The 22,637-nt window shown below is 57.2% G+C and overlaps 2 protein-coding genes across 7 annotated transcripts; both read right to left on the bottom strand.

Moving 5' to 3' along the window:
* Positions 1 to 664: 664 nt before the first annotated feature.
* RAX2 (retina and anterior neural fold homeobox 2) lies at positions 665 to 4,681 on the bottom strand. 2 transcript variants are annotated; one of them, XM_033855184.2, is made up of 3 exons: positions 4,041 to 4,681; positions 3,052 to 3,283; positions 665 to 2,445 (listed from the first exon to the last, which is right to left on the bottom strand). In XM_033855184.2, the coding sequence occupies exons 2-3, from the start codon at positions 3,262 to 3,264 to the stop codon at positions 2,107 to 2,109; spliced, it is 552 nt and encodes a 183-aa protein (XP_033711075.1). In that variant the 5' UTR covers positions 3,265 to 3,283; positions 4,041 to 4,681; the 3' UTR covers positions 665 to 2,106. The 2 variants fall into 2 exon arrangements, with proteins under 2 accessions (XP_033711075.1, XP_073658041.1); XM_073801940.1 differs by lacking the exon at positions 4,041 to 4,681 and having other exon boundaries at positions 3,052 to 3,449.
* A 2,195-nt stretch (positions 4,682 to 6,876) lies between these two features.
* On the bottom strand, positions 6,877 to 14,021 carry MATK (megakaryocyte-associated tyrosine kinase). Of its 5 annotated transcripts, XM_033854708.2 has the most exons (14): positions 13,843 to 14,021; positions 13,284 to 13,371; positions 12,562 to 12,621; positions 12,077 to 12,190; positions 11,875 to 11,990; positions 11,569 to 11,788; positions 10,996 to 11,089; positions 9,603 to 9,668; positions 8,526 to 8,625; positions 8,366 to 8,450; positions 8,207 to 8,280; positions 7,897 to 8,092; positions 7,431 to 7,517; positions 6,877 to 7,335 (listed from the first exon to the last, which is right to left on the bottom strand). In XM_033854708.2, the coding sequence occupies exons 2-14, from the start codon at positions 13,287 to 13,289 to the stop codon at positions 7,096 to 7,098; spliced, it is 1,458 nt and encodes a 485-aa protein (XP_033710599.1). In that variant the 5' UTR covers positions 13,290 to 13,371; positions 13,843 to 14,021; the 3' UTR covers positions 6,877 to 7,095. The 5 variants fall into 5 exon arrangements, with proteins under 5 accessions (XP_033710599.1, XP_033710600.1, XP_073659551.1 ...); XM_033854709.2 differs by lacking the exon at positions 13,284 to 13,371; XM_073803450.1 differs by having other exon boundaries at positions 12,562 to 13,371; positions 13,843 to 14,020.
* Between the last annotated feature and the right edge of the window lie 8,616 nt (positions 14,022 to 22,637).

Below are 22,637 nucleotides of genomic sequence, written 5' to 3'. Positions count from 1 at the left end.
GTGAATTAAGCAACCGTTCACATGTGTGTCTGTTTCTTTGGTTCCATCAGTCAACTTGCCTGTCCATCCTTGGGCCAAAACCACACTCCCTTAATTACTGCGGCTTTCTAAAAGTCTCGATATCTAATAGTGTAAGTCCTCCAAATGTATCGTTCTTCTTCTAGATTGTCTTGGCTATTCTAGGTTCTTTGTATTTTAATATAAATTTTAGAATCATTTAGTCAGTTTCTACCAAAAAAAAAAAAACGTCTGTTGGGATTTTAATTGGGATTGCGTTGACTCTGTAGATCCATTTGGGGAAGATCTGACATCTTGTGAACCTTCCAACTCCATGGGTATATCGTATCCCTTCATTCACTCACGTTTTCTTTTGTTTCCCTCAACCATATTTTGAGTTTCAGTGTCAAGCAGCTGTACGTCTTTTGTCCAACTTATTCCAAGGTGTTTGATGGTTTTGATACTATTTTAAATGGTACCTTAAACATGTAAATAGTTCCTTTTCCAAGTGTTTACTGTTAGTATATAGAAATGGATAAGAGATTCGGACATTTCACCAAAGATGCACAGATGGCAAACGAGCGCATGGAAAGGTGCTCAGCACCACGTGTCAAGAGGGAAAAGCAAAGTAAACCCACAGCGGGATGCCGTGTCACACCTGAGAACGGCTAAAATCCATACACAGGGATTTCCCCAAGAAAGATGAAGGTGTAGGTCATGTACACAAATGTCCACAGCAGTTTAATTCATAATCGTCCCAAGCTGGAACCCACCCCAGGGCAAACCAGAGGAGTGAATATACAGACGTGTATCCCCTACTACGGAATAGGGCTCACCAAGAAAAGGGGGTCCGCCTGGACGTCTCTCAAAATAATTGTCCTCGGCATAAGAAACCAGACAAAACCTAGTAAAGAAGACATCCTGTGTGGTTTCCTTTCTATAAAACCTTAGGAAACCCAAGTGAATGTCCAGTGACAGAAGCAGACGAATGGTCGTGTGGGGAGGGATGGGCGGGGTGGAGAGGACTGGGGAGGCACGCAGCAGCTGAAGGGGTGCGCACGTCATGTGACCGTGGCGCGGCTTCCAGGAGTGTACACAGACGTCAAGGCTTACCAAGTGGTATGCTTTAAGCACGTGTAATTAACTTTACGGAAATCTTACCTCAGTAAAGCTGTTACTATATATATATACACACACGGAACCCCTTCCAGACGTGGTGGTTGTTCTGAGACTCTTCAACAGAGGCCTGTGAGGGTCAGGAGCCCGGTTCTCAACCCAGTCCAGACCCGTCCAGTCTTGGGCGGGTCCTGCCCTGTATCCCCTGGCTGAAGGGAGGTGAGGACCGCCACGTGGGAGACATGGGTTGGACAGAACAAATGCTGGCCTTGTTACCAGGGCCCCGACCCCCCCCACCCACACAGTGGGCTGGGAGACACGACGGGGGCTGTGGCGAGTGGGGACATAAGCCACACCGTGGCAACTGGGAGGAGCAGGGACAGACAGTATTCACCCAGCCTCAGCAGAGAGTCCCCTGTTAGCGCCCAGCCTGGGTCCGGCATGTGGCCTGGGGTGATGGAGTCAGGCAATGAGTTTAAAAAGAGCTCCGCCCCCTACTGGCTGTGTGGCCTCAAGAAACTGGCTTCCCCTCTCTGGGCCTCAGTTTCCTCCCCTGAAAGATGAGGCTGGTGGCCATGCCCACCTCGTGGGGTAAAGCAATGGGCACATGGGGAGCACACAGTGAAAGGGGGTGGGTTGAACATGAGCTGCTACTGCTGTTACTTGTTACTTCTTAGAGAGAGGGCGGCAGGCGGAGGGACTTAGACTCATCAACTCAGAATTCACACCCCAGTGGCTCCTGATTGCAGTCTAAGAACCTCAGAATCCAGCCCACCCACGCCAACTTGACAGATGGGGAGACTGAGGCCCCACACTCCCTTGAGACCAGGCCAGGGACCCATCCCCCTGGCCGGGGATCCTCTGGCCACCTCCTTCTTGAAACCGGGTGCCAGTTACCCTGCAAGGCAGGGTAAGGAGGTGGTGGTGGGGTGGGGGACCCGGCATGGGTGGCCACAGACAGGCTGAGGAGGGAGGGCTGGGCAGGCACCAGGTTCAGGCTGATGGCCAGGCCCTGTCCAGAGCCTGCACGTGCTCCTTGGCCAGCAGCCGCAAGGACGCCTCCTCCAGGGTGAAACCGTCCATGAAGCCTGGACCAAAGGTGTGGGGCCCGAAGGACCCCTGCAGCCCCGGACCCGGGCCCAGGAGGCACGGGAGTCCCAGCACGGCTGGGGGCCCAGGGCCCAGCCAGGGTTCCAGGGGCAGTGGCATGGCGGGAGGGCGGGCAAAGGGCAGTACTGGGGCCTCGGGGAGCCTCGGGGCTGCCACGGCCCCGGAGCCTGACTCCAGACGCTCCTGGCGGCGCCACTTAGCCCGGCGGTTCTGGAACCACACCTGGAAGCAACAAGAGACGTGCTCCTGGGTCTGGGCTGGTGGGGTGAGGCGGGGCCACTCTTTCCTGCTCTGGGCCTCCCAGCCTCTCCGGGTTCTGCCTGCTGTCTAACCTGACCCCCACCTGTTGCAGTGCCTACATACGGTGTTACCTACCCCAAGGAGATGGCTGTTTTGAGAGCAGGATCTCTGCCTCTTGGCCCCCATCAAATCAGCCCCAAAGTCTTCTGAATCCAGGCTCTCCTTGCCTTTCCCTTTGCCCAGGGCCCCTCAGGCTTCCTGGCCTCCCTCCTGGTCTCTCTTGGCCCTTGGCATGAAGTTCCAGCCACTAAGTTCAGCATTTGAGGCCCTTCCCAAGCTCCTTCTCTGCCTCCACCTCTGCCTGCCTCCACACCCAGCTCTGTGGAAATGCCTCCTATCTCACCCCTCCACACCTTCGCACACATTGCTCTGGAGGGCTAGAAAAATGCCCTTTCTCCTTCCTAGACGGCAAATTCAAACATCGAGGCCCCAGTCCCATGTCCCCTCCTCCGGGAAGCCTTCCCATACACTGGGAGGGTTCATACCTGGCACCGGCTCCCTCCTCGGGTTGTTAGGGGGTCCCCTCACCTGCACTCGCACCTCGGGCAGGTGCACCTTGGCGGCCAGCTCCTCGCGGCTGTAAACGTCGGGGTAGTGGGAGGTCTCGAACGCCCGCTCCAGCTGGTGCAGCTGGTACGTGGTGAAGGTCGTGCGGTTCCTCCGGTGCTTCTTCTTGGGGGCCTCCTCGCCAGGCCCTGGCCGCCCACCCTCAGCGGGCCCCTCGCCCGGGCTCAGGAACATGGCTGCTCCTCGCCCTCACCTGGCGGGGCGGTGGCAGGACAGACAGCGGGTGAGACATGGGAGGGACTGAGGTTGGGGAGGGCGGGGGAGCCCCCGGCCCCTGCTGGGTCTGGGGTAAGATATGGAGGGGCTTCTCCCTCCACTGGGTCCTGCATTCCTTCTGCCTCCCCAGCCTCTCTGTCCATGTCGGATCACCTGACTCTGTCTCCACTTCTTTCTCTCTGATCATTTTTCTCTGTGTCTCTGTCCGCCCCCCCACCCCCGCCGCCTCTATTTCTCTTTCCCTCTGGAGCTCTCCCTGACTGCCTCTGTCTCCCTTTATCTCTGTCTCTGTGTCTAGGACCCCCAGGAAGGCAGAAGCTGGGACACTGCCTTAAGAAACACTTCCTTACCCCCCAGTCTTCTGCCCTAGGGGGTTCTCTGTGCCCCCAGCTCCCACCCAGGCCCACCTGTGCCCACCTGCCCAGTGCTCACAGCTCCCAGCAGGCCCTCTGACAGCCCCTGCCGGCCCAGCTCTGTCTGCTGCTGGCTTGGCCCAGCCAGACTCGAGGGGGTTGGGGTCGGGTGGAAGGAGGATTAGCAAGGTGATTAATTGAGGGGGCCCCTCCCGCCCAGGTGCTGGTTGCTCTGAGCCACAGAGGGAGGGCTGGGTTCCAGGGGTTGGAGGGACACCATTAGCCGGGGTCTGCCACCCCTCGCTGTAGGATATAAACAAGAGCCTCCCCCATTCTGGGCCTCAGTTTCCCTAGCTGTAAGACGGCGACAACAGGACTTACCCCATGGGGCTCTCACAGGGACTTAATGAGCTGATGAAAGGAAAGAGCATCGCACAGTGACTGGCATACAGCGAGTGCTTAACGAATGTCCACTGTTACGGCTTTTTTTTTTTTTATCATCTGGTGTGAGAAAAAGAACCTCTCAGATTCACAGATGTCAATGGGGGTTGGGGAAGCTGAGGTCCCCAGAGGTGAAGGCAATTCCAGTTGGCCCCCTGGGCACTGTGCGGGGCAAAGGAGTATGGGGCATTTTAGCTGGGTTTTGAGGTATGAATAGAAGTTCACTTTTCAGTCACTCAGTAAACACTTATTGAGCTTACTGTATACCAGGTACTGTTCACAGCAGTGAACAAAACAGACACATATCTTGGAACTGGCATCCTAGTGGAGGAGACAGACAGACAGATAATCTGTAACTATATAAGTAAAATATAGCATGTCAGGTGGTCAGAAGCCTGGTGAGAAAACTCAAGCAGGGGAGGGAAGGTTGCTCTTTCAATGAAGGTGATCAGAGTGGGAGATGGAGTACAAGGCTGTAAATTCTGGACAAGACTGGGTGTGAAGGGGCGGGTACTGGGGAGCCATGGGAGGTTGTGGAGCATGGGAGGGGCACAGATGGCATTTTGGATGAGTAGCTATTGTGTGCAAGATGGGAGGCCAGGAGGATGCTAGAGGCCTGGTCAGAGCAAGGTTGGGGGAGAGGCAGGAGAGAAATCTGGGGGGAGAAGGTCTGAGGAGGAGGGAAGAGGACCGGTATACCCGGACCCTGTTTTTGGGACAGGTGGATGATGGGACTGTCCCTCAGGCAGTGGCCTGAGAGCTGGAGCAGGATCTTGGGAAGCCCCTGAGACTGGTTTGCCAACCCCCTCCCCAGTCCAAGGAGCCTGGGGGCTTGGGCGGGGGGGGGGGGGGTGCCCTGAAAACAGTGAGGAGGGGCACTGGGGTTGAGAGGAGGCAGGATGAGACCCAGGAGGAGGACAGAGGGAGTTTGTCCCAGCGGCGGAGCGAGGCGGGAGACCCAGGCCCGTGGATGGACTAGGGAGTGAGTGCAGAGGAAGCAGAGATAAGTCCTTATCTCATCTCTGCTGGCTTTGTATAGATAAGGGAATGTAGGGAATGTTGGTTTTGTAGGGGAAAGGCACACACGGAGAAAGAGAAAGAGATGGAGACAGGCACTCACACAAGGCATGAGTGCACACGCTCAGACACACTCACATGCAGCAAAGGGTTGCAGGCCCTGGAGAAGTCGGGGGCAGGGGCGAGCAGCCTTGGACGAGGAGGGATGGCCCGGTGGGCAGGGGGCTTGATACCCAAGGGGTTGGCCAGGCAGGGAGGCCCCAGAAGCCCTGAGCCCAGGCCGGAGGGCCGGCGAGTGCTTCCAGAGGCTCCTGGGGCCCCTCCAGGCCTCAGCTGCCCCGCCTGTACGGTGGGCTGGGGCCCTGTGGAGTGGGGGCAGGTAATTCCCCTAACACTTCATCACTTGGAAACGCTAAAGAGCTGCTCTGTTCACAGGCCCCATTTAGCTAATTGGCTCCGGGTGGGTTAAGAGGCGCAGGAGGGATTTGGGTGTTAGGCCCAGGGGGCTTTGGCGATTTAGCAGGATGCGGCTGAAGGTCCAGACGCTGTGTCAGCTTAGAGCACCGGATTAGGGGCAGGCCAGGGCAGTGCGGGGCCACCTTCCATCTGGATTAGGCGGGGGCCAGGCCACGCTCAGCCCCTCCAGCCTCCCACCCTTCATTTCTCCCCCAGGAAGAATCGCTAAACCCCTTCAGGTGCTGGTGGGGAAACTGAGGCCAGAGGGTGGGCGGGGCTCAGGGGGGAACTGCAGGAGGTCAGCGTGACCTTGAGACATTTCTCAGGCTCCGCTCAGGCAGGGGTGGGGCAGTCAAGGTGGGAGGCCGCGCTGTGGCCTGGTGTCCCCTCACCAGCTCAGGGGGTCCTGGGGAGGGGCCCACACCGAGCTGGCCAGAAACCCCCTCTCCAGGCAACCTAGAGGCTGGCTGTCTGGGAGCGTCATCAGAGAGAGGGTGGCTGACAGTCACAGGTAATAGCTGAGCACTAGCTGTGTGCTCTCAGTCCTTCACTGGTGTGAGCCCTCAGGGTCCTCATGTCTCCCCCGGAAGAGACGCCTGATCATAGAGGAGGCTTTGGGGGCCCATGGAGGAGGGCCACCCCTCTAGTTTGCCCAGGACACCCCGAGTTTAGCACTAACACCCCCCATCCCAGACATGCCCTCAGTTTGACGCAGTGGCTCACGGCAAGCCCGGGCCACACAGCTACGGGTCGAGTCAGGATTTGAAGCTGGGGGTGCAAGCCCGGAGCCCCAGCCCCTGCTCGAGAGTGGACGGGAGGGTCAGGGCCTTGGGACAGGCCGTGTGGCTGGCTTTTTTTCAGCGAGTGTTCCCTGGAGTCACCGGGTGAGGCTGTTAGGTCGTGACAGGTGGAGGATGTAGCCACACTGGAGCACCCCAGGAGGGGACAAGGGGCAAGGCTGAGGAAAAGAGGATGCCAGGACAGGGGACTCGGATGTCCGCAGCCGCTGGCACTCTCCCACTGTCCTTTGCACCTGGGACCCTGAAGGCTACGGTGGGGTCTTTGCCACCAAAGGAGGTGGCGGACCCGTGGGTGATGGCAAGTGGCTCTACGGGTGGCTGTGATCCCTGGCCTGGGGGGGATCTCCTGGCCCCATCCCAGGGGAAATATATGCCCCTCTGGGCTGCAAGGTCCTAGCCTGGTGAACCCCTCAGTGGGCAGACAACTGGGCAGGCAGATCACCCCCAGTAAGTGATGGGGTCCCCAGAGTGGTAGCAGAGAGAGACTCAGACACCCAGTCCTTGGAACCAGTCTTTATCCAGGCGCTAATCCTTCACTTCCCTGGGGCCGTGGTGCCCACGGGCTGCCCAGAGCCCCCCCCCAACCCCGACGCAGCCTGCCCCTGTGATGTGAGCCGGGCGGGCAGCTTGCTGGCCCTGCCACTCCTCAGGCCTGGCCCGAGTCCCCACCCTGTGCCCCCCACTGTCTCAGTTCTCTGGGGCCCGAGGCCCCGCGGGCAGGGTCAGGGCTCCTGGCTGCGGGGCAAGGTGGGACCGTCTGCATCCTGCCCCCCGTTGGGGGCCGAGGCGCCCACGCTGCGCAGCTCCCGGGCCAGCTTCTCAGCCAGTTTGCGGAAGGGCGGCCGGCGAGCGGGCTCAGCCTCCCAGCAGCTGCCCATGAGGGCGTGGATGGGACCCGGGCAGCCCTCGGGGGGCTCCATGCGGTACCCCTTCTCCACGGCCTCTGACACCTCCTTCAGCGACTATGGGCAGAGGGCACGCCGGTGCGGGCTGGGGGTCAGGATCACGACCCCTAGACCTGCGGGGGACCCAGTGCCGCCCCCCCACCCCTGCTCACCATCTTGGGGTATGGAGCCCGGCCGTATGAGAAGACCTCCCACAGCAGCACCCCGAAACTCCAGACGTCCGACTTGCTGGAGAACTTCTGTGGGGCCGGAGATCAGGGGGAGAGGGACCCCTCAGGGCTTCTGCCCCAGCCCCTGCTTCCTCCAGGAAGTCCCCCTGGGTTGACCTTTAGTCCCAGGTCTCCTCCCAATAGGCTCCTGCCTCTGAATCCGTCCCACCCCCCAACCCAGACTCAGTGCAAGAACGAGGTTATTCTTGCTCTCACTTGCTGAGCCCAAGACTGTTTCAGAAATGAGGAGACCAAGGCCCAGACTGGGGCTAAAAGGAACAATTATGGGCCAAGGGCTTACCAGGGAGGCGGAGCCAGTCCCTTGGAGGTTCAGAGAGGCAAGAGACAGGCCCAGGGTCGCACAGTGGAGCTAGGGTTCCAAGGGCCCTGGGGGGTAAGGGGGGCTCACCCCGTGTTTGAGAGCCTCGGGTGCCGTCCACTTGACTGGAAGCCGGCTGGAGTCCAGCCCCTTCCGCTCGGCTTTGGCCAGGCCAAAGTCGCTGACCTTGGCCACCAGGTCCTCAGACACGAGGATGTTCCGGGCGGCCAGGTCTCGGTGCACCAGCTTCTTGCTCTCCAGGTATTCCATGCCCTCGGCCACGTGCCTGGAGTGGAGGGGTGGCGGGCACGGGGCTCGGGTGCCTGGACCACAGACTCCCAAGGCCAGGCTCCTCCCTGCTCCGTGCCTCGGTCTCCCTGCCCCCGGGAGCCCCACTCACAGGGAAAACTGCAGGAGCTGGGGGGTGTTCACAAGGGCCCGGCCCCGCGTTCGTAGAAAATTCACCAGGTTACCCTGTGTGGGAGACACGGGTGGGGTGAGGGCTGCTGGAGGCTGCTCGGCCGCTGCACCCCGCCCGACCCTCGGGCCCTGCCCCCACCTTGCTCACGTGCTCCATGACGATGTAGAGGCCCTGGTGCAGGATCACACCCAGCAGACGCACCAGGTTCTTATGCTGCATCTTCCTGGGGGCAGGCGGGTGTGGGGTGAAGGTGGCTTGGACCCCCACCCCAGCATGCCCTCCCCTCACCAGGACTCACGTCATGACCGCCGTCTCGTCCAGGAAGGCCTGGGCTGTCACGTCGCACTTGATGTTCTTCACGGCCACCTTCTGTCCCAGGTACTCACCCTGCAGGACGGCTGGGGGCCGGTGGGGGAGGAGATCAGGACCCCACAGAGACTGGACAGACACGGGGACATACCCACTCACACTGACCCCCAAGGATGCCAATGCAGCGGTGGGTCCCCAGGCCTGGAAACCGCTCCCCTACAAGCTCCAGATCCCTGAGCAAAGAGAATCACCTAAACCAGTCTGCAAACTCCAGCCCTCGGGCCCAATCCAGTCCCAACGTGGGTTTCTGCGAGGCTCGCAAGCTCAGAATGGGATTTTACATTTTTAAATGGTTGAAAAAAGATCAAGAGAAGAATATTTTATGACATGAAAATTGCACAGAATTCAATTTCAGTGTCCATAAATAAAGTTTTATTGGCACACGGCCATGCCTGTTCATCTCCCTGCGGCCTGTGGCTGCTTTCCTGCTACAAGGACAGAGCTGAGCAGATGTGACAGATGGAAAATACACACACCCCAGCCCTTTCCAGAGAAGGTCTGTGAGCCCTGATCTAGGCCCCGGGGTCTTCCAGGATAATAACTTCAGGCAACGGCATCAAAAGAGAGGGAACAGGGACTTCCCCGGCAATCTGGTGGTTAAGAATAAGCGTTCCAAAAATAAAAATAAAATTATAAAATAATAGAAGACAATTTAAAAAAAAAAAAAAAAGAGTAAGTGTTCCACTGCAGGCGGCGGGGGTTCCATCCGGTTGGGGCCTAAGATCCTGCATGCCATGCAGTGCGGCCGGGAAAAACAACAACAACAAAACAAAAGAGGGACCAGAGGGACCAGTGTGCACCAGAGCCCGGGGTTGTGAAGGGCTCACACCCGCTGAGCGCCTGCCTGAACTACCTTTCTCCTGGCACCGGCTGTCGTGAACCTCCTTTCACAGAGAGGAGCCCTTGTGTTCTCAGCCGCACAGCAAGTAGGTATCAAATGTGGATGTGAATTCATCTCTGGGACCCCACCCACCCTCCTTCAGCCCCTGCCAGGCCCCCCGCTCACCTCCAAACTCTCCTTCTCCGATCTGCGCTCCCAACGTCAAATGCTGCAGGTTCAGTAACCAGCCGGCTGTCGGGGGGAGACCCGGTCAGAGGGCTGCCAGGTGCCAGCCCCTCCCACGGCAGCTCCACCTGGCGGGAGACCAGGCCGTGTGGCATGCGTCCCCACAGTGGCCCAAGGGCGTGTCTGAGGCTCCGCACTCCTGGTACCAGTTATCGGGCGGCCAAAAGCAACAGAGCCCTTCTCTGTTCCATCTGGAGACTGTGTCCTTCCAAGGACCCTGTAGGCTCTTCCTTTACGATCCTTTATCCCTGACCTCCCAGGGACACACACACGGGCCAAAAAATACAACAGAGATTGGTAAAGCTTCCGGAACCTTCTGGTAAAGGTTCTGGAACCTTCCAGAATCTTCCAGCGCTCTAAGTCATCATCTGTGTTCCAGCTTCCCTGATCTTTCTCTCAAGCACCCCTGTGTTCTTCCCCCCCCCGCCCCCAGCAGGTTCTGTAGGTCTCCTCCTCCACCTCCCCAAAGCCCCTCTCCAAATCACGAGCCCCTGAGTACAATCAGGCACGGTGACACCAGCCTCCACCCAGATGCCATCCCCAAGACACTTCCAAGGAGACAGCCATGATCACCAGGTTCAAAAGGGGTGGCCACGGTAGGGCACATTGGCTCTGAGCATGGAGGATTTCACTCCTCAAGGGCTGGAAAAGCATTTCACGTGAGGGGAATAGAAGACACAACAGTACAGATGCATGAGAGGAAACGAGGAGTCACACAACCCCAGGGGCTTGTGGAATAGAGGAAGGGCTTTGTAGATGAAGCAGGAAAGATAGCTCGGCCACAGGGGAGGGTTTGGGAAGAAGGAGGACACTCCCTCAGGGAAGAGGTGGTCCGACTGGACTGTCTGAGGCTGGGCTAGGGCAGGGGCAGCCAGGCAGGGAGGGGCCGGATTTTTTTTTTTTTTTTTTGTGGCGGCGCCAGGTGGCTGTGGGATCTTAGTTCCCCGACCAGGGAGTGAACCCTTGCCACCCCCTGCAGTGGAAGCGCGGAGTCCTAACCACTGGAAGTCCTGGGGAGGGGTCAGGTTTAACAGGTGTTAGAACTTGGCCATGGAGGGGGTGTGGGAGGGTGGGGGACGTCGAGGATCTGCCCGGGGTTTCTGGCTCAGGGATGATGGGAACAGAGGCAGGGGTCGGGGTGGGGGGAAGCAGCAGGTGTGAGAACCAGATCAATATTGTGCCCCGCCCGGCCCAAGGGCAGCCCGGGTCTTCTGCCTGCAGAGGCAGGCACAGCGACCTGCTCAGGTGATGTGGCCTTGGCCCTGTGCCCAGGCCCCAGGGCCCTGCCTCTCCAGTCCAGGCTAACACTGAGCAGAAGGGCGGGGCCCCCTACCCTTGGCCAGCTCCTCCTCCGCTGACTTGGTGCCCTGCTTTCTCTTGGGTTTCACCAGCTTCGTGCAGATGGCCCCCTTGTCCTTGCTGTAATGCTGCAGGGTGGGGCAGGGCAGAGGCAGCCATGAGCCCACCCTGTGGGTGAGGGAACCCCTGCATCCCATCCCCTTCCTAGGGGGGAACCTCTGGATGGGGTGGGTGGGAGCTGGGGAAGAGGAGAGGGGGTTCGTTCCCACAGGACTCTTTAGGCTGGTTTCCATGGGAACAGGAAAGGATGCAGACTAGCAGGAAACAGGAGGATGGGGAGTGTCTTGGCATTGGTGTCAAATTGGAGGTTCCTAGGTGTCCCCAGAGGAGTCACCCCAGTCTCTGGAGGTGGGACCTGGAGGACTCAGACCAACTGTAGGGTTTGGTGGCCCATGGAGACCAGCCCCTCCTTCCCCCCATTGGGGAGCAGACACCTCTTGGGTCCCATGTCCAGCCAGCTGTCGGGATAGGGCGGAGCCTGGCATCCCTCCATCTCCGCAATGGGGGGGCATGGGCTCTGGGGTCCCGGGCCTGTGGCCAGCCGCACCTCCACCATATCCATGAGGTTGCAGAAGCAGACCGCCTCGTCGATGGTGAGGTGGCCGTCGCGGTGCAGCACACGGTAGTGGATGACGTCACGGCCGAAGCTCACGCACAGCACGTAGTCGCCCGGGTGCCGCGCGGACTCTCGCACCAGGAACAGCCCGTCCTCGGGCGGCTGCAGCTGCTGCACAGCCTCCTGGCCCGAGATCTTCCCGTGGAACCACCTGCGGCCGGCGGGAAGGCGCGCTGGGCATGGCTGGCCGGGCCCCGCTGACCCCGCCCCGGTCCCGGCCTCTTCCCTACGACTCACGGCATGAGGCTGAGCTTGGGGTCCGCAGAGAGGGCCTCGCGCTCCCGCAGTGCGCCCGCCGCCAGCAGCCCCTCCTGCCCGCTGGCGTGGTGCTTGGCGCGGTACCAGCTCTTGTTCTGCGGGAAGGGAGCCAGGTGGGGTCGGTGGGATGGTTTCCTGGCGGAGTCCCCTCTCCCCAGGCATACACCCCCTCCCCACTCACCTCGCAGGCCTCCAGGATGGTGACCACGTCACCCTTGCGGAAGGCCAGCTCCCCGGGCTTGGGGCGCGTGTGCTCACACTTGGTGATGCATTGGGTGCCTGGGGCCCAGCGCCTCTAGCGGGGGGGTGCCGAGAGGGGGAAAGGGGTCATGAGAGAGATGCGGGGTGAGGGGAGAGAGAGGCCCAGAGGAGAGAGAAAGACTGGATTGAGGCAGAGACCACAAACAGCACACAGGGAGAGAGGAGAGGAGAGAGGGCGAGGGAGCGAGCAGTGGACATATCAGAGTCACAGAGCGGGGGCCCAGGGCAGGAGGGCAGGAGGAAAGGGTGAAAGAAGAGCAAGAGCAAGTGATAGAGGAAGATTGGCACACACAGCCAAGGGGCCACGGGTCAGACAGTAAACCTCCCGCTCCCCATGGAGTGGAGCTCCTGTGGACTGAGCAGAGGAAGGGCCGGGGCACAGGCACCCAGGTTGGGGGTACTCACCGTTGGCATCCTGGCTGAGATGGGTGAGGGGTGCCAGGCGTGGAGGAAGCGAGGGCTCCCCTGGGGAGGGGGCAGAGACCAGCTGGAGAGCCCAGATTCAAGCGAGGCTGGGGCCCCAGGGGCCATGACTACCACTTCCAGCTCAGGCCAGGTGGAGGTGACAGCCAGCCGGCCTCCCCAGGCTTGTAGGGGCTCCCCAAGCCCCTCTGGGGAGGTGGTCTTTCCCTGGAAGAGTTCCTTAGCATGGAGCCTGACCCCGCCATCATCCCCAAAGGGAAACTGAGGCACAAGGCAGGCACAGAGCAAGTGGCCAGGGGCTGACTCAGGCCCCAGCAGCCCACACAGTGCGTTGGGGAGCTTAGAGCCACCTAATGGAGCCTGGTTCTTCCTCTTTTCTGGTAAGTAGGCAGGGACAGGACAAGGAAACAGGATGATTCAAGGTCATTCCTAAGAATCTCTGACCCTGAAGGGGGTGGGGGCCGGAGCAGTGCAGCCCTGCTGGGCTCCTGTGGCCGCCAGCTGAGCCTCTCCCCTCTCCCACCCCACGCCAACCCAGGACGGACACACAAAGTCCCTCGCTGCTGCTGGGGCTGGGGCATTTCCGCCCCCTGCTTCCCCCATGGACCCCACCAGGTGGCTGGGCAGTGGGACAGGTTGGGAGGGGTGAGTCTCTGCTCCTCGAATATGTGCCCCCAGAAATCCCCAGCCCTACGTGTACTCACACGCATACTGATCCATGTACACACAGAAACACACAGGTGGACACAGGTACCCACAGGCACGCGGGTATGCAAGCAAAAGCAGGTTCTCCTAGAGACAGTTGTGCACACACGTCTACACGTGTGAACACACGCACAGACTCTCGGACATTCGGAAACGTGTGTACCGGCCCCACCCCCCCCACCACACACAAACCCACACTTGAACACCTGGGCGCCAGACGCTGGGCCACTCGGGCACGCAGAGCTACACGCAGGGCCGCGCACACGCAGCTCGGAGACACGCGCACATCCCTCCACGTGGACCCGCGGATACACACACCCAGGGGCTTGCAGACGCGCACACCCGCACCCACAAAAATACCACCCCACCCCACCCCGCTCCTGGTCGCATCTAACCACCCCCGCCCCAGCCGCGTACCGGACGCGCGCCCCGGACGCGCACGCTCGCGCTCGCACACCGGCCCCTCCCGCGCTCGCCCGGCATACCTCCACCCGCGAGCCCTTGGGGTCCCCCCACTGTCCCACCGTCTCTCCCCACCATCCCCACCGGCGCGCTCACCTGTTCAGGGGTCGCCCCTGGGCCGCACCCCGCGCCCGCCCCCAGGAGGGCCCCCGCGCGCCGGCTGCGCACCCCGAGGCGGCCCCGGCTGCACAACTTGGAGCAAGTTGCTCCGCTTCCTCATTTTGGGGGGGAAGGCTGGGATTGAGGAGGTGGGGAGCGGGAGGCGCGGCGGCCTGGGAGGCCCCCGCGGGTCCTAGCGCCGGCCGTACTGCGGTCTGCTTAGCGCGCCGCCGCCGCCGGCGGCCCCTCCCCGCCCCGCCTCCGAGGCCCCAGGCGCCTCCCGCGAGGCCCGGGCGGGGGCCAGCGGCGTTCTCTGGCTCCACGCCGCTCCCCGGCCCGGCGCTGCGGGGCGCGCACCCCTGCCCATTCCGGGAACCCACACCTTGGAGCGTGGAGCTAGTGCCAAGCGAGCACAGGGAGGGGAAGGAGAGTGAGCTTCCCGTCCGGGGAGGTAAGCAAGCCACAGAGCGCAGACAACACGGTGGACCCTTCTGACTGGGATTCCAACGCCCTCAGTCAACTCCTCTAACAACAAGGATCTCATTTCAGTACCTGGCCCCTGGAGAGGGCTGCTGGTGCCTGGAGCAAAGAAAGCCCTCAAAATGTCAACCACTATGAATATCCTTATCATCATCAACGACATTAAGGGAAAATTGGGGCCACAGGAAAAAAATCATCTGGAACTGGAGGCCTCCTGGCAGAGCAGCCGTCCTTGGACGGTAAGAGTGGGGCCTCCACAGCGCCAACACAGCTGTGCCAGAGGCAGGTGCTGCCTCCTCCCAGCCTCAGTTTCCTCCTCTGTAGGGCCAGGCAGCACCAGCTTCCAGCTCAGAGGACAACCTGATGAGCATTTGATGGCCTGGGGGCCTGGCTTCCAGCTGTCGCTCTGCGATCTCCCTTACAATTCTTTCTATGAGTGGAGGACTCCGCTTGGACAAGGATGAAGCTGATCTCAGCAGGGTGATGAAGCAAGATGCCCAGAATTTAATTTTCTGGTACCCCAAAAGGCTGTCTCTGCCTCTAAGGTGTCATGTGACTTCTGGCAATAGAGGCCCAGTTACAAGAATTATAGATATTCAATATCATGCAATATTATGCAACAAAAACTAGGAAACTATGTGTATGAAAATGCTAAAATCTCTGATTGTCAAAAACAACCACCACCTACCAGAATGTGATACAAAACAAAATGCACGATCCCATTCGCATTACACAGGAGACAGTAAGTCCAAGGGGAGCATTCCGGAAGGGGACCCTCCAACCAGCAAAGGGTTATTCTCAGTGAAGGAAGCAGGTAGGAGGCGAGCAAGGGGGAGGACGTCTTTCTCTGTGGTGGTGTAATTTACTAATGCTGGCAGCATTTGCAGGGAGGTTTCCTGCTCGTCAGTCTCCCTGTGCTCCATGGATCTGGCTGTGGGATCATCCCAGGGTGTGCCCCAGCCCCCCCTTCCCAGCCACGGGAACTGCTTTGGACCAAGGGGCTGGGGACCCTGCAGCCGGCATTTAGTGGGGTCACTGGAGGCCAACCATATATGGCAAACCATCAACACTTGCCCAAAATAGAAATGCAACGTCAAAGTAGCCACAGCGGAAACCCAGCAGCACCATTAGAGTCACACCAGCCACTTCAGCGGCCCCAGGCCCACGATGGAAGTCTGCCTCCTCTGCTCAGCAAGGCCATGAGCCTGTGCTTAAGACACCCCAACACCCTGGCACCCCATGGAGACTTTCTCCTTGATGCAGCCAGAGAGATGGGAGGAGGTCGAAGGGGTCTGCTTTCTCTCCCTGCAAAACCATGATACTTGGTGTCTGAGAAACATCGACATCCCCCCCAGGACCCCCAGGGGTCCTTGTCCCACACTCTGGGAGGCTCTTCCCTGGAATGAATAACCAGAGAAACCAGAGGTGTTGAGACTGGAGGACAGTCTTTTAAAAAAATTTAATTGATTAATTAATTAATTTTTGGCTGTGTTGGGTCTTCGTTGCTGCGCGCGGGCTTTCTTCAGTTGCGGCGAGCAGGGGCTACTCTTCATTGTGGCACATGGACTTCTCACTGCAGTGGCTTCTCTTGTTGCGGAGCACAGGCTCTAGGCGTGCAGGCTTCAGTAGTTGTGGCACGCAGGCTCAGTAGTAGTGGCTTGCAGGCTCTAGAGCGCAGGCTCAGTAATTGTGGCACATGGGCTTAGTTGCTCCATGGCATGTGGGATCTTCCCGGACCAGGGCTCGAACCCATGTCCCCTGCATTGGCAGGCGGATTCTTAACCACTGTGCCACCAGGGAAGCTCTGGACGACAGTCTTAAAAGGAGACAGTGTCAGGTGCCCAAAGCAACAAGGGCTGGCCTGGGTGAGGGAGGCCCCCATGGTGTGGGCATGGGGCATGGAGCTGTGCCTGACCCTAGGGGGATAGATTTGAGTCCATGGTTTATCTGGGTCATAAGGGGTGAGCTCCCCATCTCTGGAGGCATCCAAGAACCAGCCACTTTGAATCACAAAGACACGATGGCTCTTCCAGTCCCTGGAGGTGGCAATACCAGTTTCTCCTGTCTCTTGCCTTCTACCAGCCTGAAGCCAGTTGGTAGCCACATCATGGATCAGTCTCCCAGACTTCCCCAGTGCCAGGCTCCTCACCTTCCACATTTCAGTCCTGTTGACTTGATTCCAGAAATTCTCTGACCCCACCCCGCCCCAGGCAAGCCATGTGGTGCAGGCTGGTGACACAGAAGCCCCCTCCCTGCTCTCCTGGTTGCCTCCAGTTTTCCGCCTTGCTATCATACACCTTCCACTGCACCAACACGGGATGAAAACGTGGTTGTGCCCCCCCCCCACTCCACACTCTATACCCTTGCATAGCTCCCCACTGCCCGAGGACAGAGCCTCAGATGCTCAGTCCGGCACTCAGGGCTCTTCGTGTTCAGCCTCCAGCTGACCCCCGGGCCTCGTCTCCTGCTCCTACCAAGTATCTCCCAGTCTGGCAGCGCTGAACTGCAGGAGTTTGCCTGGCTGTGCCCTCTGCCTGGGATGTCTCCTACCCCCTTGTCCAGAGGGCATCCCCAGCTCTCGCCATCTTTCTGAAGCCTTCCCCACCCTTCTCAGAGTAAGACCCCACTTCTATGCCCTGAAAGGACAAAACAGTAGCCCTCTCATCTTGCTGTGTGAGGGGCGTGGACCTGGCCTTAGTGACTAAGCCCATCAGCCTCCCTGAGAAGGAACCAGCCCAAGGGAAGCAGAGAGACTGAACACCTCGCGGAGAATTCAAATGCTTGGATCCAGCCATGCCTGGAGTTCATGCTCTGCCTAGTGTTGGAAGCTGGTCTTTGCTTTTTGGTGGCTTCGGGAGGGGGTTTCTACCACTTGCAACCAAAGGGATTCTTAATACTGAAAATGGGACCAGGAGTTGGGTGTTGAAATGAACGGAATCGGGGCTTCCCTGGCAGTCCAGTGGTCAAGACTCCGCGATTCCAATGCAGGAGGTGTGGGTTCGATTCCTGGTAGGGGAACTAAGATCCCACATTCCGAGTGGCCAAAAAAAAAAAAAAGAAAAGAAATGAACGGACTCTATGATGTGGAACTGGTGAGTCAGATTAGGTTGCCCTAAACCCAGCTAGGAAGAGGGAACTCCTGGGTGTCCCCTTCCACAAGCTGATAAATCCGCCGTCCACCCACCGGGTCAGGTGGCGCTGGCAACAGAGGAGCCCTGATGGACCTACCCCATCCCCCTCCCAAAGACCTTTCTTTTGCTCGTCCAAATCTCACTGTTCATCACCTTTCTCATCTTTCTCCTGTTTTCACTGTTGCAGTTTGCCCAACCCTCCCTTCTCCAAACTCCTGGAGATTATTGGGGCCAATCCTCTCTCTTTGGAATTGGAGCAGCTGAGACAGAGAGGCGAGGCTGCTTGCCCTTGGTCACACAGCTGGCTGGGGCTGAGAGTCAGGCCCGCGGACTCCCCCACTGGGGTTCTAAACTTCTCAAGGGCGGGGCACATTTCTTATTCTCCTTTACTAATACAGAGGAAAATCGTAGTAGGCATGGACAAAGGGCATCATGTGACGGGCACTTTACGTAATGCATCAATTGGAATTAGGATTGGCTACATGGGGTGGAAGACCCCCAGTGCTAGAGGTTTGAATTAGATAGGAATTAATCCTCTCTGAGGGAGGCAATCCAGGGCTGTGACGGGGACCCAGGCTCCTGCGTCTTCTGGCTCTGCCCTTCTCAGCACTTGAATTTCCATCTCTTGATACAAGATGACTGCTCAAGCTCCATCTATCCCATCTGCATTCCAGCCAATAGGAAGCAGGAAGTTTCAGAGAACAATGGTGCACCTCTTCCCTTTAAGGACTTTTCCTGCAAGATGCACATGAGATCTTCCCTTCTTCCCATTGGGTAGAATTTAGCTACAAGGCCAAACCCAGGAGCAGGGGAAGCTGGGAAATATGGACTTTACACTTGGGGCCAAGGAAGAGGGGGAGGCAGGAGCATTGGCCTCCTCTTCTTCAAAGCTCCCAGGTTCACTCCCACCTCAGGGCCTTTGCATTCCTGTTCCTCCTGCCTGGGACACTTCCCCAGACACACCCAACATTCCAGAAACCCCACAGAATATTTCAACCCGCTGACACTTCACACCCCTTTCCTTTGAAGCTCTGTAGAACTACCACGTTCAGACCGAACATATATTTTACTTTATCTTGTTTACTGGCTGCGTCTTCTCTAGCATGTCAGCTCCCTGAAGGCAGGGATTTTGGACGGTGTCATTCACTGCTGTGGCCTCAGTACCTGGCACACAGCACGTGCTCAGAACATACTTTTTAAGCCAGTGAATGTTGGGGAGAGAAGAGGTAATGAGCAGTGCCTGTCACTTGTGAGGTGAGCGCTCTCATTGGACCCATTTTGCAGGTGAGAAAGCTGAGGCTCAGAGGGTGCCATGCTCCAGGACATGGCGAGTGGTGGGCTGGGCTTTAAGCTCAGGCCCGTCTGGCTCCAGGGCCCACATACCAGCTGCCCGGCAAGGTGTGGGGCACCCGGTCGACCTCCCAATGTGCCAGTAACAGCTTTCTGGATGTGGAGGGGCAGGTGAGGCAGGGCAGCTGCTGCCAGGTGTGGGGACAGCTGAGCTGCGGGGCCCCAGTGGATCTTCGGCTGAAGCACGCCGGATCAGACTCGGCCGGATCAGACTGCCCCAGTTAACACACCTTTAAATTCAGCTTTCTCTCCCTGCCAGGGGACGCAGGGGATTCAGCGCAGGAATACTCCCCTCTTTCGAGGAAAAATGCTTTGCAACCAGAGTGCGGTCTGCTGGGCCATTCTTGACTTGTCCAAGGAAGGGCCTCTTGGACGACCCGCTTTGGGTGCTAAGGGTGAGCTTCAGGCGGATCTGCCTTTGACGGGAGAGGGTGCCTGCTCTTCCCCCATGTCCCTTGGTCCCGTCTTCCTTGTACCAAAGGTGGAGCTGGGCACCTCACTTCCCAGGCACGCTCAAGGGTTCAATATATGTAACCTGGGTCTGTGTCACCTCCTGGCTTGGAACCTTCCCCTGGTGCCTGCTGTGCTCGCGAAACCCAGCTCCCCGCTGTGGCTTGGCAGGCCGCTGTCACCTCTCTGCTCCCAGCTCTCTCCGATTCCTCAAATGCTCCAGGCACCGTCCAGCCTCAGGGCCTTTGCACGTGCTGTTTTTGGCCTCCTAGTGTGTGCTCCTCGCAGCTCTTCGCAAGGCAGCCTCCTTCTTATCATCTCCAACTCCTCCAAGAGACGGTGCCTGACCACTCAGAGGGGCCACCCACCATCAAAGCCCGAATCACTGCCGGTTACCCTGTCTTACTCGCTCCTGTTGATTGCCTTTGACTCACCTTGCTCCCCTTGACAGAGTGTAGGCTCCGTGAGCGAGGGCAGGGACTGGCTCTGGCCTGGGCAAGCATTTATCTCTGGAGCCTGGCACGCGGTAGGCCCTCCCAGAACAAATGAACGCAGACTTGTGTGAGAGGGTAAAGTCAGAGGGACAGCGGGCGATCCACAAGGTACCGGAAGACTTGCCCCTGTGCCCCTGCTCCAGGATCCCACCTTGATCCTCCCCATCCTGTCCCCCACACCCTCATCCTCTAACGTAGGAGTCAGCAAACTCTCTGTCAAGGGCCACATGTCTTGACTACTCAGCTCTGCCGTTGTAGCTCGAAAGCCACCAGAGAGAACACAAGGGAAAGAGAAGAGGTACGGCTGCATTCCAATAAAACATTACTTGTGGATGCTGAAATTTCAACTTCATGTACTATTCACATGTCATGCAATATTGTGACTCTTTTTTCCCCGCCATTTAAAAATGTAAAGAACCGGGCTTCCCTGGTGGCGCAGTGGTTAAGAGTCTGCCTGCCAATGCAGAGGACACGGGTTTGAGCCCTGGTCCAGGAAGATCCGACATGCTGCGGAGCAACTAACCCCGTGCGCCACAACTACTACGCCTGTGCTCTAGAGCCCTCGAGCCACAACTACTGAGCCCGAGTGCCACAACTACTGAAGCCCACGGGCCTAGAGCCCATGCTCCGCGACGAGAGAAGCCACCGCAATGAGAAGCCTGCGCACCTCAACAAAGAGTAGCCCCCGCACCTCAACAAAGAGTAGCCCCCGCTCACCGCAGCTACAGAAAGCCCGCGTGCAGAAACGAAGACCCAACACAGCGAAAAATTAATTTTTAAAAATATTTTTTAAAAAATGTAAAGAACCATTTTTAGCTCACTGGATGCACAAAATCAGATGGTGTGCGCTAGATGGTGGGTAAGTGGGCTGTAGTTTGCTGACCTCTGGTCTCTCTCTGTCTTTATTTTCTTATAAGTAGGCACATTTTCTAATCTATTTGATCCTGTAAGTGCACTTCTCATCTATTAAATTAAATGTGTCGCTATTCATGGCACATAGTAAGCTCTCAAGTGTTCTCCAAATTACCTAAAGCTCCCCGACTCAGCGATGAGCCCCTCGAAGGTATGGATGTTTTCTTCTTGTCAAAATTAATAGTAGCAATACTTGTAGAGTGTTTGGCTGTGTGCTGAAGACTGTGCGAAGCTTAAAAAAAACTGTTTTAAACAAAGCACTGTGTGTCTCACTCCCCAAGGGCTGCCACTGCTGTTTCTATTGGCTGTTTCTCTGGCATTTGCTTCCATCTTCCCAAATAATGGTTTACACATCTCTGGATTTACCAGTTGAACATTGTCCATTGATTTCCTACTCCTGAAAGTATAGATTTAGCTCTATTAGGCATATTGCTCTCCCAAAAGTTATATCACAACTTTTGCTTAAATGAATATTCAGTGCTTATGTTATTATATGAAAATATTGTTCACAGTGCAACAGTGTGCACTAAGGAACACTTCTATTTTCTAGGACTTGTTTTTTGATTTTCCTGGAGTTAGTGATTGCCTTTGTTTTTTTGTGTGTCTGTGACTCTCTCTCTCCCCAGGCCCCTCAGGTGGAACTAACTTCTCCACACAGGGGCAGTTTTTGCCCGGCTGTGATTCTGGCTCCTCTTCTTCAGCTCCTGGGATTCCTGGGATGTAGCTCCAGTTTCTTGGGGTAAGGTCTCCTGTTTCTTGGTTTGTGCCCTTATTTTGGGAAGGTATACTCCCTGGGCATTTCCAGAGAAAGTGTTTTCCTTCAGCTCTCCTGTGTGATTGGTGGTTTGGCTGAGGACAAGTGTTCTGAGTAGTGGATATATTCCCTTGCCTTAGGTCTTCCAGCTTCCAGTCTTGGGCAGTTGAACAATCTGAGCCGTTCTGCTTCCTCATTTTCTGCTTGTCACTCCCTTTCTCTCTGGAAGCTTGTAGAATCTGCTCCATCTTCTCTTTATTCTCCACATCTTGCATTTTCACAGTGTGGGTTTGGTATGGGTCTATTTTTCACCTGTGGTGCTGTACGTTCAGTGGGCTCTATCATATCTTCCATTCCTGGCAAACTTTCTTGGATGATGTCACTGGTGATTTTTCCACTTTTAATTTCTCTGGCCTCTCTCTGTGGAACTCTTCTTTGTCATATGTTGGGCTTCCTGGATCGATCTAATTTTCTTGTCTACATTTTTTTTCTTTTTATCTTCTCATTCTGTTTTTTTTTTTCTTCCAACGCTTCTGTTGCCATTTGAATTTTGATCCTCAGGTTTTTCATTTCCAAGAGCTTCTTCTGGTTCTTTGAATGTTCTTTTTCAAAAGGCAAATTTAAACTTGTTTCCTGGCTAGTGAACTTTCTATTCGCTCTCTGAGGATAATATATATGCATAAGGTTTTTTTCTAGAATTGCTTTCTTCTGTTCTCATTCTCTCTTTCCTCCAAGTTACTTTTCCCCCCTCTCTTTGGGTTTTGGCCTCTTCGCTGGCTAACGTTTATGAGGGGAGGGCTACAGAGCTGACAGGAAGCCCCTCGCTATGGGAGTGGCTTCACTCTGGGGGTAATTGTGGGGGGACTGGCCACTGTTGGGGAGTCCCCAAACATCAGCAGCACCTACAGGGCTTTTCTCACACATGGAACATGCGTGACTTCCCTTTTAATCACTGGTTTTCACTCTCACCCGTGCCCTCCATCATGCCCGTGTCCCTGAGGCTATACCTTTCTGGGCAGCAAGTGTTTAAAAAAATGCATTTTATTACTGAGTTCTCCCCACAGCTCTACAAGTTTGCTGCTATGAGTTTTAATCCAATTTTATAAGAGGCTTAGGAGGTGAAGTGAGCACCTGACACCCCATGGCTAATATGATAAAGGGCCACGGAGTCACCCTCACTGCAGGAAGTGACAACTCTGGTTCGTCTTTGGGTTCTCCCAA

Source organism: Tursiops truncatus, chromosome 3 (assembly GCF_011762595.2).
Source record: "Tursiops truncatus isolate mTurTru1 chromosome 3, mTurTru1.mat.Y, whole genome shotgun sequence".
Taxonomy (NCBI): Eukaryota; Metazoa; Chordata; class Mammalia; order Artiodactyla; family Delphinidae; genus Tursiops; species Tursiops truncatus.
This window is presented reverse-complemented; position numbering and strand designations above follow the sequence as displayed.